Source organism: Mirounga angustirostris, unplaced genomic scaffold (assembly GCF_029215605.1).
Source record: "Mirounga angustirostris isolate CCGP_5_RB_7025 unplaced genomic scaffold, mMirAng1.0.hap1 SCAF_16, whole genome shotgun sequence".
Lineage (NCBI taxonomy): Eukaryota > Metazoa > Chordata > Mammalia > Carnivora > Phocidae > Mirounga > Mirounga angustirostris.
This window is the reverse complement of record NW_026991724.1, coordinates 27,105,371-27,122,240: the sequence shown is the minus strand read 5'-3', so window position 1 is coordinate 27,122,240 and position 16,870 is coordinate 27,105,371. Positions and strand designations below refer to the sequence as shown.

Genomic DNA, 16,870 nt, shown 5'->3' with positions numbered 1-16,870 from the left:
GAGGGGAAACGAACTGGGGGCAGGTAAGACCCACAGCTGTCCACCGCTCTTTGCTTATAGTTATTTCCTTAGCAACTGGCAACGTTTTTACTCTCACCTATAATTTGGAAGTCACCAAGTTCCAGCAAGAGCAGAATCAGTCTCAGTGTGAAGGACAGGTTCCCCCCCCACCCCCGCCGACCCCGTGCCCAGACATAACAGCATCTAGATGGAACCTTTTTACATGGTATCGTCTGCCGTTAATCTCTAAGTTTCTCTGATGACCAAAAATACACCCTAGTTATTATAAAAAGTTCTGTAATTACCGAAATATGTAACAAAGGACACGGAATCCTCTGGCAGTGACACTCCCTGGGGAAACCGCTGTGAATGAGCAGTTTGTGAATTTTCCTCCAGATATTTTTCAACATATGTGTTAAATACAGTTTAAAAGTAGCCTTCTGACTTTTTGCCCCTTAACAATAAAATTCTCTTTGTCCCTTTTTGCTTGTCCTGGGGACTGGGGTGTGGATGGTATCGGAGAGACCTTTGGCCAGAGGACCCACATGTCTTTCTCACAAGCTGTTTCTTTGGCCTCCCTCCCATGTGCCTTCACCTCTGCTCAGCCTCCCTTCGTTCTGGCAGCTTTTGTTGCTGGAGGGGGTGGGGGTGGGAGGGAGTGTTGGAGGCCCAGTGAGATCATTGATTGGCTCATGCATGCATTTGACAGGTGTTTACCTGGGCACCTGGGCCAGGGCCTGGGGCTGGAGGTACTGCAGAGAACAGGACAGATGTGTGACCCTTTTCTGGCTTCCTAGGCTACTAGGACGGCTCCTTACCTCTCACCTCCTTGGCCGCCCCAACTCTGAAGTGGGCATAATGAAGAACGGGGATGGATCCCCACTGCCCAGATACCTCTGCCCATTTCAGATCTGTCATTTCTGAGTGTTTCCTCCCTGCCACCAGCTGGCTTCTTCTACCTGTCCATCTGTGGCCAAATGGTCCGGGGCATGGACCCTGGTTAGGAGCCACACCCCCTGGGTTCAACTCGTAGGGTGACGGCTGTCCTAGTTTCCCTGGGGCCCAGAGTCCCACATCCTGGAGCCCCCCTCAATTCTAGGCAGACCAGGACACCTCTGAATGTGTGAGCCTGGGCAAGTTACTTAACTTCTCTGTGCTTTTCTCCCCGTCTTAACTTTGGGGATAATAGCTATACCTACCTTCTAGGGTTGTGGCAAGGATTAAATGAGATAATACATATGAAGTCCTTAGAACAGAGCCTGACACGGAATTCACACCCTGCAAGTATTGGCGGCGGCGGCGGCTGCTGCTACTACTACTACTACTACTATTATTATTATTATTATTATTATTATTATTATTATTATTATTATTATTATTATTCCCCTCTCCTGCCCAGGCTGAGGGCCTGAAGGAGTGTGCTCTCATGGGTGATGCATGGTAGGGGTCCAGGAACAGGAGTCCTGTGGCCTTGGGTTCTGTTCCCGATGCTTCTACTTTCCATGTGGCCTTGAACAAGCTCTCTGATAATGCTCGGAGCCTCAGTGTGCCTCATCTGCAAAATGGGGACGAGAGAGTTCTGTCTCTCAGGACGGCCCCGAACTCAGTGCTCGGCCTCGAGTGTATGCCCACTCTGTGGTCGCTAGGTTGCCTGGTCAGCCGTCCGGGTCCCGTGTGATTCGGAACACAGACCCACTGCCTGGGTAGCCTTACTCGTGCAGAGAAACAGCCTCTGGGTGTCTCGTGCAGTTTCGTTTTGTACACGGTGTCTACTCGGTGTGGATGTAAGTGGCTATCTTGGAGGTCCCTGGGGATTACTGAGCACCGAGGCCTCAAGACTGGATGGGGCCTCGGTCTGCACCTGGGACCCAACCCCGGTGACGCCGAGTCCTCCTCTGGCCTCCTTTCCTCCAGCCTCAGCCATCTCCCGCTCAGCAGCTCCGCCCTGGCCATGCTTACTCAACGACTAAGCCACATGACCCTCCTGCAGAGCCTCCGGTGAGTGGCCAAGGGACCCCATGGGAATGAGTGGGAGGACATGCCCCAGCTCTGTGGTGACCACCCGCCCAGGGAAGCACTAGGGGCATTTCCCTGAAGACCCTCCGTGGCTCCCATCCTGGGGACGTTGCTGCCCTCTCAGGTCGGTGCCCATCGCTCTTGCCTTCCGGTGCCACCAGCTCCCTCCAGCTACAGAAGTGACTGGAAGGGGTTGAGCCCCAGTCCTGGAATAGCCCTTAATGTGCACACATTCCTCTGTGTGCTTGTTCGCATGTCTGATTCCACGCACCAGTGTTGCCTAGATTCTGCATTCCTAACAAGCTCCCAAGTGATACCAATCCTGGGGGCCATAGACCAGCAATGAGGGTCTAGACTCCAATCTGGTGATCTTGACATTCTACCCGTGGGCCCCTGGCCACCTTGATTAACAGATATAACACCTTTTTTCTTGGGATTTTGCAAAATACAAAATGCAGTGACTACAGATAAACCCAAGAGACAACACAAAGCATCGTTTTGTGTCTCCCCAAGTCCCCACCCCCATACTGGCCGAGTAGAGTCCACGACAGAAGAGGTCGGAGAGTTCTGGGAAGCATATCAGATGGGACTAGGTCATTTCTTCCAAAATTAATTTTTAGAAAGGCACTTCCCTGAAGTTTAATTTGTGAAATGAAAGAAAACAAAACAATCTTCAGATTCTCAACACAGGGCTGAGACAGTTGGACTCTGCTGATTTGTTGGGTTTTGTTTTCGCCATTCAAGGGGGCAGGGCAAGGTCAGGGCGCAGAAAGGGCAATAAACTGGCTTTATGGAAAAGCCCAGCATTTGCACCGATCAGAACACCTATGCCGTGGAGAAATGATTTGCCTGGATTGCGGAGCCCTGTGAAATTAGCTTTCAGCCAGGGTGGCCCGGCGCTTCCTGACACAGAGGCTGTGGCAAAGCCTGGCCAGACCGAAAACTATGGCCATGGCTCCCGGGCAGGGGACGGGGGCGTTCTGGGCTTGCATTTCCACCTTGCCTGGGAGTCACGAGCGGTCCTGGGCCAGTCATGGCTCTTCCCTGGGCTCAGTTTTCTCATCTGGACTCTGGGTCCAGTCATTCCCACCTTGCCTGTCCCCCTCCCCAGCCCCTGAAGTTTAGTGATTGGCATATGGGTTCCTGGATGTATAAAAGCTTTGCAAACTGTAGAGTTCTTAGCACAGCACCTGCAAAGGCCTAGGCCCCTGCTCCTGACCAAGGCCTCTGCTCCTCCAGCCTGAGCAGGAACGGTATTTGTGATGTCAGCTGCTACCAGCTTTTCGAGGCTCTCAGAGCGGCCAGCAGCTTGCAGGAGCTGGGGTGAGTTGCCTAGCCCTCCCCCAACCCAAGACAACTTTGGCAGGGTCAGATGACAAAAACAAGGGGCTCCCTGATGGAGTATGCCCTGCCCAGCTTAGTCCCACTTCCCACTACATGACCCCGGGCCTAGACCTTCAGGAGACCCCAAGATAGGATGTGAGAGTGTGGACTGCAGCAAGAGGGATTCAGGTCAGACATCGGGGAGAACATCCTAAACAGAAGACAAGGGTTTGAAGTCCTCACCTAACACAGGGTGAGGGGACTCGCTCAGTGTGAGCGGTGGCCTCCCTCCAGATTTCAGCCTGCTCTTCTGTTCTGGGAGGAGGATGTGGACAAAATGACCTGGGTGGCAGGCGGATGGTTCCAGTTCTACTGTTCTCTCCCCAAGCTTGAGCCACAACCAGATCAGAGACATCGGAGCCCAGCACTTGGCTGCCGTCCTACCAGGGCTGCCCGAGCTCAGGAAGATCGAGTGAGTGGTCAGTCCTACTGACGGGGGCCCTCAGTAGCCACACGGCGGTCGGGAGTGACACTGACCCTGGCTCAGGCTGACATTCCTCCCCCACCCTCAGTGTCCAAGTGGTGGGGCTGGCTTACCTGTAACTGCCCTGCCAACTTTGAGACCTTCAGCCAGCGCAGGCCCTGCTCCTCTCTGGCCCTTTCTGCCCCATCAGGCAGAGAAGGTGTGTGGCAGGGGTGTGGTCTCTTGAGCCCTAGCAGGGGCGGTGGGGCGGTGGGGTGGGGGGACCTGGGTGTCCAAGGGTCAAACGTCTGCCCCGCCCTCAGCCTCTCAGGGAATGGCATTGGCCCAGATGGGGGAGTGCGGTTGGCAGAGTCTCTCGCCCTTTGCAAGCACTTGGAGGAGCTGATGTGAGTGTGTCCCCACTGCCCTCTGCCCTTTGTGTCCCCACTGCCCTCCTGGCCTTTGTGGTCCCCAGGGGGCCCAGGGTAGTGCAGGGGTCTGGAGCCAGCCTGCCCGGTGCTCAGCCTCATCCCTCTCGTCTTCCAGGCTTGGCTACAATGTCCTGGGGAATATCACAGCCCTGGAGCTGGCCCAGAGACTGCCCCAGCACCTGAGAGTCCTGCAGTGAGTGTCCCTCCGCTGGGGGGGCTTCTGCTGGGCTGGCTGGGTGGGGTTCCCTGGGAGCGCTGGGTTATCAAGGCCCCCACTGACTGAGCTGCCCGGCCTTAGGTCAAACCGTGGTACGTCGTCCTAGGGCTGCCTGCCTGCACCCTGCCCACTCCCTTGATTCTGGAGTCTGGAAGGCTCCCAATCCCCACACCCGGTCCCCCCCCCCACTCCCCTCACCCACCCACTCCCCTTTCCCCAGCCTGCCATCTAGTGGTCTGAGTCAAGAGGGGGCGCATTTCCTGAGCCAGGCCCTGGATGGATGCCCATATGTGGAGGAGATCAAGTGAGTGAGGGCCATGGAGCCCGGGCAGAGGAGCAGCCAGGGAGGGTCTGGGGGCTCCTCTCACAAGTCTCTTCCTGCCCTACAGCTTGGCAGAGAACAGTCTGGCCAGAGAGGTCCCACATTTCCATCAGGGGCTCCCCCTGCTCAGGCAGATAGAGTAAGTAACCTCTGCTGACTACCTGGGGAGCTGGGCTGGGGAGGGGGGCAGCCCTTCTCTGACACCTGGGAAGACCTTTGAAGTGACAGAGGCCTCAGGTATAAGGGAGCCTGGGGCAAAAAGGGGCACCTTCCTAAGTCTCCCCCCCCTTCCACCACCACCCCCCCCCCCCCGGCCACTCCTCTCCCTCCTACTCTGACTGCACGGTGGGGCAGAAGCAAGCCGGCTGGCTGGAGATGCCCCTGACTCAGATACCCTTTCATCCCATCCTCTTGTTTGTCCCCAGCCTGGTTTCGTGTGAGATTGACAACCACGCTGCCAAGCCCCTTGCCGCCAGCCTGGCTCTCTGCCCAGCCCTGGAGGAAATCCTGTGAGTGCTTGGACGAAGCCTGAGCTGGGAAAAGCAGGTGTCTGGGGGCCTGGCCTGGCTGCCCACCACTGTCCAGCCTAAAACTGGTCACCTTCCTCTCCAACCGGCCCCCCATCTGTAAATGGGGAAGGTCATTCTTACTTAAACCTCCTTTCGAGGAAGTTTGAACCTTTTGGCCATTGAGCGATGTTGGGCAAATCCATTCAGCCCCTCCTGCCTGTTTCCCCACCTGTGGAGTGGCAGAGGGGAGGCGGGGAGGTAGACTAGCCGGTCTCTAAAAGCTCTTTGCCCCTGACCTTCCCTTTGGGAGGTGGCTGGATAGATCACCTCACCTGGTTTATGGAGCCTCAATTTATAAACCACCTGATCGTAGTAAACATGGCTGAAACCAGCATGCCCCCCACCTGCCTGCTGGCCATACCCACCTCCCTCTTGGCAATCAGAGGCGCTCTGACCTTGGGCAGCCACAGGGGCGAACCACACTGCCAGGACTAGCCAGTGACCCTGACCACGCGATGGAAGAAAATACTGTTTCCTAGGGTACAGGATGCAGGGGTTTCTAAGAGGATATTAGGTTTGCATCTTAAAGGGCTTTTTAAAAACATTTTTATTTAAATTCAAATAACATAAAATGTATTATTGGTTTCGGAGGTACAGGCTTGTGATTCATCAGGTTTATATAACACCCAGTGCTCGTTACATCACATGCCCTCCTTAATGTCCGTCACCCAGTTACCCCCTCCCTCCATGCCCCTTCCTCTCCAGCAACCTCAGTTTGTTTCCTATGATTAAGAGTCTCTTATGGTTTGTCCATCTTAAAGGTTTTAATCTTTCTCATTACATGACACCGAAGAGAAAGTCTCAGATCCATGCTAAGGCATCTTTAACACCTAACACTGGTGATTCTCCTTATTTATTTATTTTTTACTTGAAAAGCCAAGAAATATTGTATATGACCATGGAGCAGATAATTATTTCATATCAAAGATAAATTAGAGATTAGCCAGTGCAACCTAATTGTCATGGTCTTGAAATATTCCCGCGCCAGAGAGGGCTTGAATTTTTTCCGCTTCAATTTTTCTTTGCGAGTCTCCCTTTTTAACCAGCAGGGGGCAGGCCACAGGCTCAGCACCTTTGGAAGGACATAGGTTCCAACTAGAAGTTAATACTGTTGTCTGTGCTGTGTTTATCCTTGTAACTACCTTCTATTTAGGGTTGTCAACACAGGTTTCCCACTGCTGGTAGTGATAAGTGTTTCCTAAGATTAATTTCTTAAAGTAAAAAAAAAAGCAGGGGGGAGGACTGCTTTAAAGAAAAATGGGGGGCGCCTGGGTGGCTCAGTTGGTTAGGCGACTGCCTTCGGCTCAGGTCATGATCCTGGAGTCCCGGGATCGAGTCCCGCATCGGGCTCCCTGCTCGGCGGGGAGTCTGCTTCTCCCTCTGACCCTCCTCCCTCTGATCCTCCTCCCTCTCATGCTCTCTCTCACTCTCTCTCTCAAATAAATAAAATCTTAAAAAAAAAAAATGTACCAATCAGGGGGCGCCTGGGTGGCTCAGTTGGTTAGGCGACTGCCTTCGGCTCAGGTCATGATCCTGGAGTCCCGGGATCGAGTCCCGCATCGGGCTCCCTGCTCGGCGGGGAGCCTGCTTCTCCCTCTGACCCTCCCCCCTCTCATGTGCTCTCTGTCTCTCTCATTCTCTCTGTCTCAAATAAATAAAAAAAATAATAATAATAAATAAAGAAAAATGGGGTGCATGGATAGGGCAAACATTATGATGGAGGCACATGCAAGGTAGAAGTTTGGATCAGGACATTGTAGCTGCAGACCATGTGCTCTGAATTCTCTGGACAGCCAGCTCTCAAGCTGTCTGGGTTCTTGAGAGATGACCAGCTCAAAAATGCAGTTGGGGGGAGGAAGGGAACACCTCCGTCCTGAAAAGTCTTCAGGGAGGGCGCACAAGCTCCCAATCAAGTGGCCTTTCTTGCACCTGCATGGCAGCCTCCGCCATTGGCCCCCAGCCCTCCCCACCTGCCACCTTGTCTCTGCCCCTCGACCTCACTGTTCTGCCGCCACTGACCTCAGGACCCCTCCCCTGCAGGCTGTCCTGGAATCTGCTCGGGGATGAGGCGGCTGCGGAGCTGGCCCAGGTCCTGCCGCAGATGAGCCGGCTGAAGAGAATGGAGTATGAGGGGCACATCCTGGGAAACCAGAACTGGGGGAGGACATGAAGGGGGACCTGCATCCTTGGGGAAAGCCAAGAGGCCACTGGGTCAGGCCCCTGCCAACCTTAGCTCTCCCTGGGTCCCAGCCTTCAGCCTTCCTGCTGCACTGTTGTCTATTGGGTTCTGTAAGCATCTTGGCCTGGGGGCGGGGCATATAGGGGAGCCCATCCCCCACACTCACGCCAGTTTCTCTTTCCCCTTTCTCTGCTATCTGTTGAGAAGCCTGGAGAAGAACCAGATCACAGCTTGTGGAGCCTGGCTCCTGGTTGAAGGGCTGGCACAAGGGTCTGGCATCCAAGTCATTCGGTAAAAGGGGCTCACAGGGGCGGGGATGATGGTGGGAGGCCACACCGACCTCTACAATGGAAGGGGACTCCCTGTAGGAGGGGCAAGACCTGGCTTGGGGATTATCAGAGGAGACTTGAATTTCTCCACCAAGAATTTGGCAGCACACGGACCTGGATCAAATCCCAGCTCTGCCATTTGCCAGTTTATGTCAGTAACTCAATCTCTCTTGACCTCAATTTCCTCATCTGTAAAGTGGGCTCAACGATAGTATCTACCTCAGAAAGTTGCTGTGAGGACTAAACGATTATATAAAGCACTGAGCCCAATACCTAGCACATAGTAAGCACTTAAAAATGGTATAATCAGAGCCACCACATACAGCCGTATAGGTTGTGCACTGCACAAGGTCATTGCCTCTACGGGCCATCATTCACATAGTAGATATGTTGGATTTCTAATAAATGTAGTGAAGTGGCTTGTTTAATAGAAACCAATATTTCATGACAATTTCAAATGATGGAAGTAAAGTGTCGTGAAGAAGGGGAGCGTTTTCCTTATTTGCACAAATATATCATACGAGCATGGTCCTGGCTGCGATCACAAGCTCCTAGGGATGAAGACTGAGTGGGAGAAGTCAGGAGCTGGGTGTGGAGGACACCATCCCCCGAGGGGAGCCATGCTGGTCTAAGCTTCCTCTGCCACGTAGCTCTGGGCACGCTTGGTTCTTCCCCTCTTGGGCCTGGGTGTCCGCATCTGTAGATGGGACAGGGGATGGAGACAAGAGGATGAGCAAGCCGCTCCTAGAGCTGAGTGCCTGTCTCTGTGCCCTGCAGCCTCTGGAACAACCCCATCTCCCCCGACATGGCCCAGTGTCTGCAGAGCCAGGAGCCCAGGCTGGACTTCGCTTTCTTCGACAAGCAGCCCCAGCCCCTCGGGGTAGTTGATGGCCCCCCTCGAGATCCTTCGAATTGAGCCAAGTGAAGCCAACTTCCACTCACCAGGACAGAGGGCTCAGGAAAAGAGCCTCAGCTGGGTGCCCCTGCATGCTGCCCCAAGAAGGAGGGGCATATTTGTCTTGCCACGGTCTTCAGGAAGTGACCAGGAACCTTACATGGCCAAAAGACTACCCTGTATTGCATGGGACAGGCGTGACCAGTTGGGGACATGTCACACAATGAAAGTGTCATGATGTGATATGTGACACGGGTCACACACGGCAGAATTCTATGCGACGTTCCGTGGAACTTGCAGCGTGGCCTCGGGGTCAGTGGCATGGGTCCTGGCACCACACCGTGGCAGGCCACATGATCTGTGGTTCGCACAGGACATGTGACAGATGCTCCTATCATACAACATGTGGCTGGCCAGATCCCCTCAGGCTGGTATAAAATCTAATTTATTACTTTTTAAAGCCAAGGATGTATTTATACATTGCATTTTCAGAGCAGCATGGCCAGGGAGTGTTCTCCATCCAGAAATGGGATGGGGAGAGTGTCCAAGCACTGACTAGCCCAGAGGCCTGAGGGCCAAGCCAGGACTCAGCCACGAGGCTTTTGGATGAGTCCTGTCTTGCCTCAAGCCTCAGTTTTCCCATTTGTAAATGGGATGGCTCCCTCCTCTTGAACCCTAGCTTCCAAAGACTTTGGGCCCAGATCTAGGTATGGTCTTCGGGAAAGGACGGGCCCAGTCTGACCTACGTCACAGAAAAAGCCAGGTCTAAGGGTGTGGAGGTAGGCACTACCAAGATAATCAGGGAAGGCCACTGGGTCTAGATACTACCTCAGCAGGATCTGGGTGAGCTCCCAGCAGGGGCTGCATGTGCTACCTGATGTTCTTGTTCTTTCCAAAAGGGCCCGAGGATGGCCCTGCCACACTTGAAGCAAAATTTGACCAATAAATGTGGATGGTGTCCCAGCCTCTACCCTGAGTCTGACATGTCCTGCTAACTCACCAACGTCAGGAGTGTTTCACCCCCTGCCCCAGGGCCTGGAGAGCAGGACAGACCACAGAGAGATGACCTGAGAGGAACACTGGCCTCAGAGTCAGGAGACACGGGGTCAAGTCCAGACCCTGTCTCTGCATGGTCACGGGCTCGTGGGCAAGTTGCCTCCCCGCTCCGGAGTCAGCAGCACCATGAGGGTATTATAGAAGCTCAAAGTGTTAGAAACATTCTTTGTTTGACTTGCATGATATTTAAACTCTTTTCTGAATCAATCGTCAATGTTTAAGATTTATTTATTTATTTATTTGAGAGAGCATGAGAGGGGGGAAGGGCAGAGGGAGAAGCAGACTCCTTGCCGAGCAGGGAGCCCGATGCGGGACTCGATCCCGGGACTCCAGGATCATGACCTGAGCCGAAGGCAGTCGCTTAACCAACTGAGCCACCCAGGCGCCCAATCGTCAATGTTTAAAAGTGAGAGCTTTTACATGAAAATCCAGATTTTCAGCTTTCGTTAGGTGTTAGGGAATCAGGGAATCTGTGGAGTGGTTTGACTGGGCCCCTTAGATGTAGCACACGCCTCTGTTTGCCCCAGTCCCCACCACTCCCCAACGTGCTCCCCTCCCTTTTGCTGCTTGCCTGGTCCTTGTGAAGGCCTGGAAATCTCCTGACCTGGAGGGGGCCACTGGTGGGTGGTACGTAAAAAAACATGGCTTGGGAAGTCAGATGGGCATGGAGTGGACTGTGACTTGACTCCTTGCTGCCTGTCTTCGAAGACAGAAACTATTTCTGGACATGGGTTAGTAATATCCCTTGGCCCCCAAGACCTTCGGAGGCGTCCAGGAAGCACAGTATACAAAGTCCCTAGTAGGCAGCAGGTACCGGTTCCATGCTAGCTCCCTTCCCCTTTCAGGGATGAGTATCATATGAGGTGAAGAGATGCTTGAAATGACGGGAGAACAGCACCCACTGCCTGTCACCCGCCTGTGGGCTGAACAAGTAGATCCCTGGAGAAGCTTTCTTCCAGAGCCACACCCCATTGTGAAAAGCAGGCAGGCGGGGTGCAGTTCTGGCCTACCACCACTAGAGGGCAGGTTGCCCCACTGGTGATTCCTGAGATGGCTTCCTTGGCCATTGAGCCCAGAATGAGGTTAAGAGGTGATGCTAGGAGCTGTTCCCACCTGGCCCAGGAGCCTGGGATGTCCTGCCTGCTGGTGGCTTACCTGGATGGCTCAGCCCTGACCTTTGCCACCCTCCACATCGTCGCCGGTCCCCTGGCAAGCATAAGGAGAAAGTCCTCAGGCCAAGTGCCAAGCACCCACGCCCCGCGGGAGGACACTCTTATCGGGCCCAGGTCAGGGCACACCTGGCACCGAATGGTGTCATCCGCCTGGTTGTGGGGGAGGGGAGAGGCAGGCAGGGGTTCTAACAAGTGTTCCTGGAAAACTCGAGCTCCAGATTCTGTCTCGCCTGCCCAGGAAATGATGCTGAGGTGACCATGGGCCCTCGGGGTGCACCTTCCTACCCAGGGGGCCCTGTGCTGTCTTCTCTCTTTATCCAGCACTGGAGTATGAGTTCCTCCAAGCCCGAAGATGACTTGCCCAAGGAAGTCATGGCTGAGGAAGGAACAGAGCACCAAGCAGAAGCTCTAGGCCAGGTGAAATGCACACGGGGAGAGCCTCAAGCTCAGGAACACTCTCCATTTGCTGTTTATTCGTTCACTTGTTCCCCTTTCTTTCCCCTTCTGCTCTGCCCAGGTTCTAAAGCCCAAAAAACTTTCAGCAGCTGCCTTGAGATGAACGGTTTTTTCAGCACTGCAGAGTTGGCTGGGCTCAGTCACCCTGCTCATTTTATTCATCTTCCTCTTCGGCCACCTGCTTGCTGGGAGGCCTAGACTGTTTCTCTCCAACACGGATGAGGTCCAGTGTCCCCGCCCCCTTCCTCTGAACAGTAAGCTGTTTAAATATCTACGTGAAACAAACGCAATTTAAAGAAAGTAAGGCTGTGGCCAAGTGAGCAGTGTAATGAAAATGGCCCTCCCAGGTTCTGGACAAGTCTTCTCCCCGGGAATGTGATTGGGCTAGTAAGTGCCCGTGTCTGTCTGCAAGGCTGGGAGAAGCTCATTTTGCTACTTTGTCACTTAGCCTCTGTCCTTTATGATGGGAGTCACAGTCTCCCTTCTTGTCGCCACAGGCCTCAAATCCTCCCAGATTGCCCCTTCCATCTTGTCCCCAAACACACCCATCTGAAATCCACTGCCCAGGCCGATCCTTCTTGAACTATAAAATCACAGTTACGGAAACTGTCACATGCATGGAATCATCCGGGCATCATCCGGGCATCTTGTTAACATGCGGATGCAGGTTCAGCAGGTGTCGGGCAGGGCCTAGGATTCTGCATTTCTAAGAAGCGCCACCCCACCCAAGTGATATCTATCCTGCTGGGCCACACTTAGCTTCACAAGGCTGTTGACCAGGGAGTGGGGCTCACCCCTGCCTGCAGGTTAGAATCACCTGGGGAGCTTTTTTAAATGCCTTTTTAAAAAGCAGAGTATTTTGACCCCCCCCCCACCACCACCACCTGCAGGCAAAGCGGATGAGCAGCCTTAGGTGGAGACTCCCAGGTGTGGAGTATGAGGCCTCTTGAGAAAGCTCGGCAAATCTCTACCCCTGTCCCCCTTTTGTCCCCAGGATCCTGGTGACCCTCTCTTTCCAGAGGAGGACACTGAGACCCAGAGATTTTTCCCAACTTGTCCAAAGGCACATAGCTAGCTAGTAAGGGGTCGCACCAGGAAGCAAGCCTGTGTTTCGTGACTTTTTATTTTCACTCATTTTTCTCTCCAGTTTCAGTGAGATTTACCTGACATCCTGCACTGTAGGCGTTCAAGTGTACAGAGTAAGGACTTGACTCGCATATATCGTGAAATGATGGCCACAATAAGTTAATTAACATCCAGGATCTCCTAGAGTTACCAAAAAAAAAAAAGCGAGAAAGAAAAAAATGTTTTTTTCCTTGAGATGAAAGCTCTTAGGATCTACTCTCGTAACCACTTTCAAATTTTGCGACTCAGTCCCACAGGGGAAGACCCAGTTTTCTCATCTGTACAGTGAGGGGATGAGCAAACTGAAACAAGGCACAAGGACCCATTTTTATCAGCGCTGCAAAGGTGACCTTCTGGTTAATTCTCCCTCGGGGAGGGTTTTGAATCCTCTGTCACCTGCCTTGCCTAGTGATTGTTCTGTAGGGCTTCCACCATCCGTGACCTCCTCTAGACCCATAGCCATCATCGGGGCAAGAATCTACTCCTGTTTTTACAAAGGAGAAAACAGAGGCCCAGAGAGGAACAAGACTTGCTAAGGTCACACAGCCAGTATTCCGTGGAGCTTCAATTCCAATCATGGAACAGGAAGGAAGTTGAGGTGGTCCTGGCTGGGGATTTAACTGGTCTGCAGGTCTGTGCATTCTTCAGAGAGTCCCCCGCACCAAGTCTGGAGGGCTGTGCGTTCTACCTAGCACTGCTCCTGCCCCAAACCCCCCTGCAAAGGCCAAGGCCAGACCAGAGGGCGGTGGCCCCACCCCAGCCAGAGCTGGACACACCCTCTGGACACATCCCCGAACTTGCAGGAAAAGACCTTGCACGGCTGCCTTGGTAAAGATCCTCCCAGGGCTGGTCTCAGGAAGTTCTGGGGACAACTGGTCTGCCTCCCGGCCCGGGCGGGCAGCCTCCGCAGCCAGTGAAGCACCCTGCCCCCAGCCCGAGTGTCTCCCAGCCTCTAGAACTGGAGTCCTCCCTGGCCCTGGCCCTGGCCCTGGCCCTGGGAAACTGTACCTTGTTGCTCATCCCGCACAAATTCCAGCCCTGCCCTGGCTGCCCAGAAAGTGACCCTTGCCCTGAGGAAGAGGCGACAGAAAAGGCACTTTCACTAGAGAACAAAGGCCAACTGGGGTCCCCAGGTTGAGTGCCTAGGACAGAAGCATCCAGTTTCCTGGGCTGCAACTGCGGTCCCCACCGCCCCACGAATATTTCAGCACAAGGTTGGGGCCGATGGAGGTGTCTGGGGCTGACTGGAAGGGCAGGGGGTGCCTGGGCATCCTGACCCTAGAAGGGGGCATCCCTGCATCACAGCGACCACAACTCTGGAATTTAAAGATAGTCCTAGTGTCTAGGTGTGCTTGGTACTATTCCAACCACATAAGCGTCTCGCTGAATTCCCACAAGCATCCCAAGAAGCAGATACTAAATCTATCCTTCCATTTTACTGAGGAGGAGACTGAGGCCCAGAGGATTGAGTGATCTCACCCAGGCAGTAACTAGAGCGACTGGGATTCAAACCCAGAGCCACGACTCCATGCCTGAAATCTGGAGATTCTTGAGGGGATGTCTCCATCATGGGTACATCTCCATATCAACTCCCTGAGGCAGACGGTATTCTCCGAAGATGGCCACCACCATATCTCCCATGACAGTGACAGTCCTCTCACTGAGGGGCGGGCCCATGGAGTGAGCTGGTAACTACAGAAGTGACAGCTTATGACTTCCAAGGCTAAGGTTCTATAAAAGATAACAAGGCTTCCACGTGGTTCTCTTGGGATGCTGCTCACTCTTGGAAACCAGCTGCCATATTCTGAGGAAGCCCAGGCCACCTGAATGGTCATGGATAGGTGTTCCAGTGGACAACTCCAGCTGAGGTCCCAGCTGACAGTCCGCTTCAACGGCCAGACGTAGGCCTTCTAGAGAACTCCAGCCTCTGTTAGGGTCTGACTGCAACTGTTTGAGAAATCCTAAACAGGAACCATCCCAGCTGAGCTCAGGTGACCCGCCCCCAGAGCCTTGAGAGATAGATAATAAGATTTGGGGTGATTTGTGGGATGTGGCATCAATAACCAGGACCCTCTCCATCCTCAACCCCCTCATGCATGCCTGAGGCCAGCCAGGGCTTGGTACACCACGCTCTTTTGGAGTGTCTTTAATTCACAAGCACGCTGAAGTATATAGGCGACCCTGGTTATTCTCATCTGTCTGTCCAGACAGCCTGAACTGTGGACACAAACACCCAGACGGCAGGTGCTTTATACACACACACACACACACACACACACAATATAGACCTATTTCAGGAAATCGAGGCCTTCTGGTTTTGCAGAGAGATCTCTACCAGGGCGAGGAAAGACTCCCTTCAACATTTTGCTATAACAGCCTTGCATTGTGTGTGGATCAAGGACAGAGTGTAGAATCAACACACGGTGGACACTTGGCCTTCATCAATTGACCTCTGGCCTCTCCTGATCCCTGACTTTGTTTTAGACAGCTTTCTTGAGATAGAATGTTCACCCCTTTAAAGTATACAAGTCAATGGGCTGAGTGTACCTAGAGTCTGCAAACACTGCTATCATCTACTTTCAGGACATTTTTAATCATCTCCCAAGAAACCCCTTATTTTTTTTTAAAGATTTTATTTATTTTTGTGAGAAAGAGAACATGAGCAGCGGGGAGGGCAGAGGGAGAAGCAGACTTCCCACTGAGCAGGGAGCCCGACTGCAGGGCTCCATCCGGGGACCCTGGGATCATGACCTGAGCCGAAGGCAGACGCTTAACTGACTGAGCCCCCCAGGCGCTCAAAACCCCACATTAATAGCAATCACTCCCCAATCTCTCCTCCCAGGCCAAGAGAGCCACTAAGCTGCCTTCTGTGTCTGTGGACTTGTCTACTGTGGACATTTCATAGAAATGGAATCACACAATATGTGGTCTTTTGTGACTGGCTCCTTTCACTTAGCATCATGGTTCCAAAATTTGTCCAGATCCTAGGCACGCCACACCTTTCCATGACTGAATAATATTCCATGGTATGGATAGACCACATTTTGTTTATCCATTCATTGCTTAATGGGCATTTGAGTTGTCCCCAGTTTTTGGCAATTCTGAACCATGCTACAGTGAACAAACATTTGTGTAGGAGTTTTCGTTTGGACATAGGCTTTCATTTCCCTTGGGCAGCTACTTAGGAGTGGAATTGCTCTGCTCCCTGACCTTTATTATATTCTGTCCCTTTGGCCAGGGATCCAGGATCTTCTTCACCCTGGGCAGGCCCAACTACCTCATCCTTCAGGGCTCCTAGAGGAAGTCTGACTTCCATGGCTGAGTTGGGTCTTCTGTGCCACCCCACCTCCAACTTTTTCACTTTTCACAAAATAATACAATTACCTGGGACATGGGCTTGCTCCAGAGAGGTGCGAACTTGAGGGGAGGGACTGTGCTTGGGTTCACCATTGTTCATCCCAGGACCTGCCCCTCCTGTGGTTCTGAAGCAAGGAGAGGAAAGGGATGCTGGGGGCCAGATCAATCAGGAAAGCTTCCTGGAGGAGGTGGGGTTGGAGCTGGGTCTAAGTATGCCTATAGATTGATTTGCACCACAGCTGGGCTGAGGGCTTTGAAGACTTCGGTGGAGGAAAGGTGAGGAGAGCTTGGAGAAAGGAAGGATGGATGGGGGACAGGCAGGCAAAGAACAAAGCTCAGAGCCCTGGGGTTTCTTAGTGGCCGCCCCTCTAAGGCTGCAAAGTGCTTGTGACTCAGACTGGAGGGAGGTTCACAGGCTGCCGAGTGAGTCTCCTAGTTAACCCTCTCCTACCTGGAATGGAAAACCCACAACCCAAGCGCCCGGTCCTTGAGCCGCAGGGCCAAGGGCTTTGGACGTGGCCGCGAGATCTCCCACAATCTGGTTAAATGAGGCTCAGCCGTCCGAGGCCATGAATTGGGGGTGGGGGGTGCACATAAATACCAATGAGTGGTCTGCAGCAGGAGCGCCCGGCGACAGATGCATTTCTTAAGGATTGGTGCTTCTTCTAGGGTAAAAGAAGGCCTTCTCAGAAAGGGGGGTGGGGCTCGGTGCCAGGGCCTCAAGACCCCCTTAATTATGCTCCCGCTAATTAGCCCCAGGCACTGTTGAAACGGTCTTTATCTTATCGTCTCTGCCAGAGAAATATGTGTCATCTTCCCAGTGTCTGGCGACAAGAAAATGCCGAGCTCTTTTACTACGGAAGGGGCGGGGGGGGGGGAGGAGAGAGACACTGCGGTCCTAGTGCTGCTCAATGCGGCCCAGAACCTAGCCCTGCGGTGTGCCCCCCGAGGGCGCAGAGC

General features: G+C 53.3%; 1 protein-coding gene across 19 annotated transcripts in view; it reads left to right on the top strand.

Moving 5' to 3' along the window:
- Window positions 1-9,995, top strand: part of NLRC5 (NLR family CARD domain containing 5) — an 89,591-nt gene extending 79,596 nt beyond the window's left edge. For 9 of the 19 annotated variants that reach the window (XM_064580661.1, XM_064580668.1, XM_064580662.1 and 6 more), the window contains 11 exons: window positions 1,915-1,998; window positions 3,256-3,339; window positions 3,728-3,811; window positions 4,126-4,209; window positions 4,349-4,426; window positions 4,671-4,754; window positions 4,840-4,911; window positions 5,198-5,281; window positions 7,382-7,465; window positions 7,728-7,811; window positions 8,627-9,995. In XM_064580661.1, coding sequence (XP_064436731.1) covers window positions 1,915-1,998; window positions 3,256-3,339; window positions 3,728-3,811; window positions 4,126-4,209; window positions 4,349-4,426; window positions 4,671-4,754; window positions 4,840-4,911; window positions 5,198-5,281; window positions 7,382-7,465; window positions 7,728-7,811; window positions 8,627-8,765 — 961 coding nt within the window. In that variant the 3' untranslated portion in view covers window positions 8,766-9,995. Of the gene's footprint in view, window positions 1-1,914; window positions 1,999-3,255; window positions 3,340-3,633; window positions 3,819-3,911; window positions 4,026-4,125; window positions 4,210-4,348; window positions 4,427-4,670; window positions 4,755-4,839; window positions 4,912-5,197; window positions 5,282-7,381; window positions 7,466-7,727; window positions 7,812-8,626 lie in introns of those variants that run through there. The other 10 variants (XM_064580663.1, XM_064580667.1, XR_010408053.1 and 7 more) reach the window with 9 other exon arrangements.
- The last annotated feature ends 6,875 nt before the right edge of the window (window positions 9,996-16,870 follow it).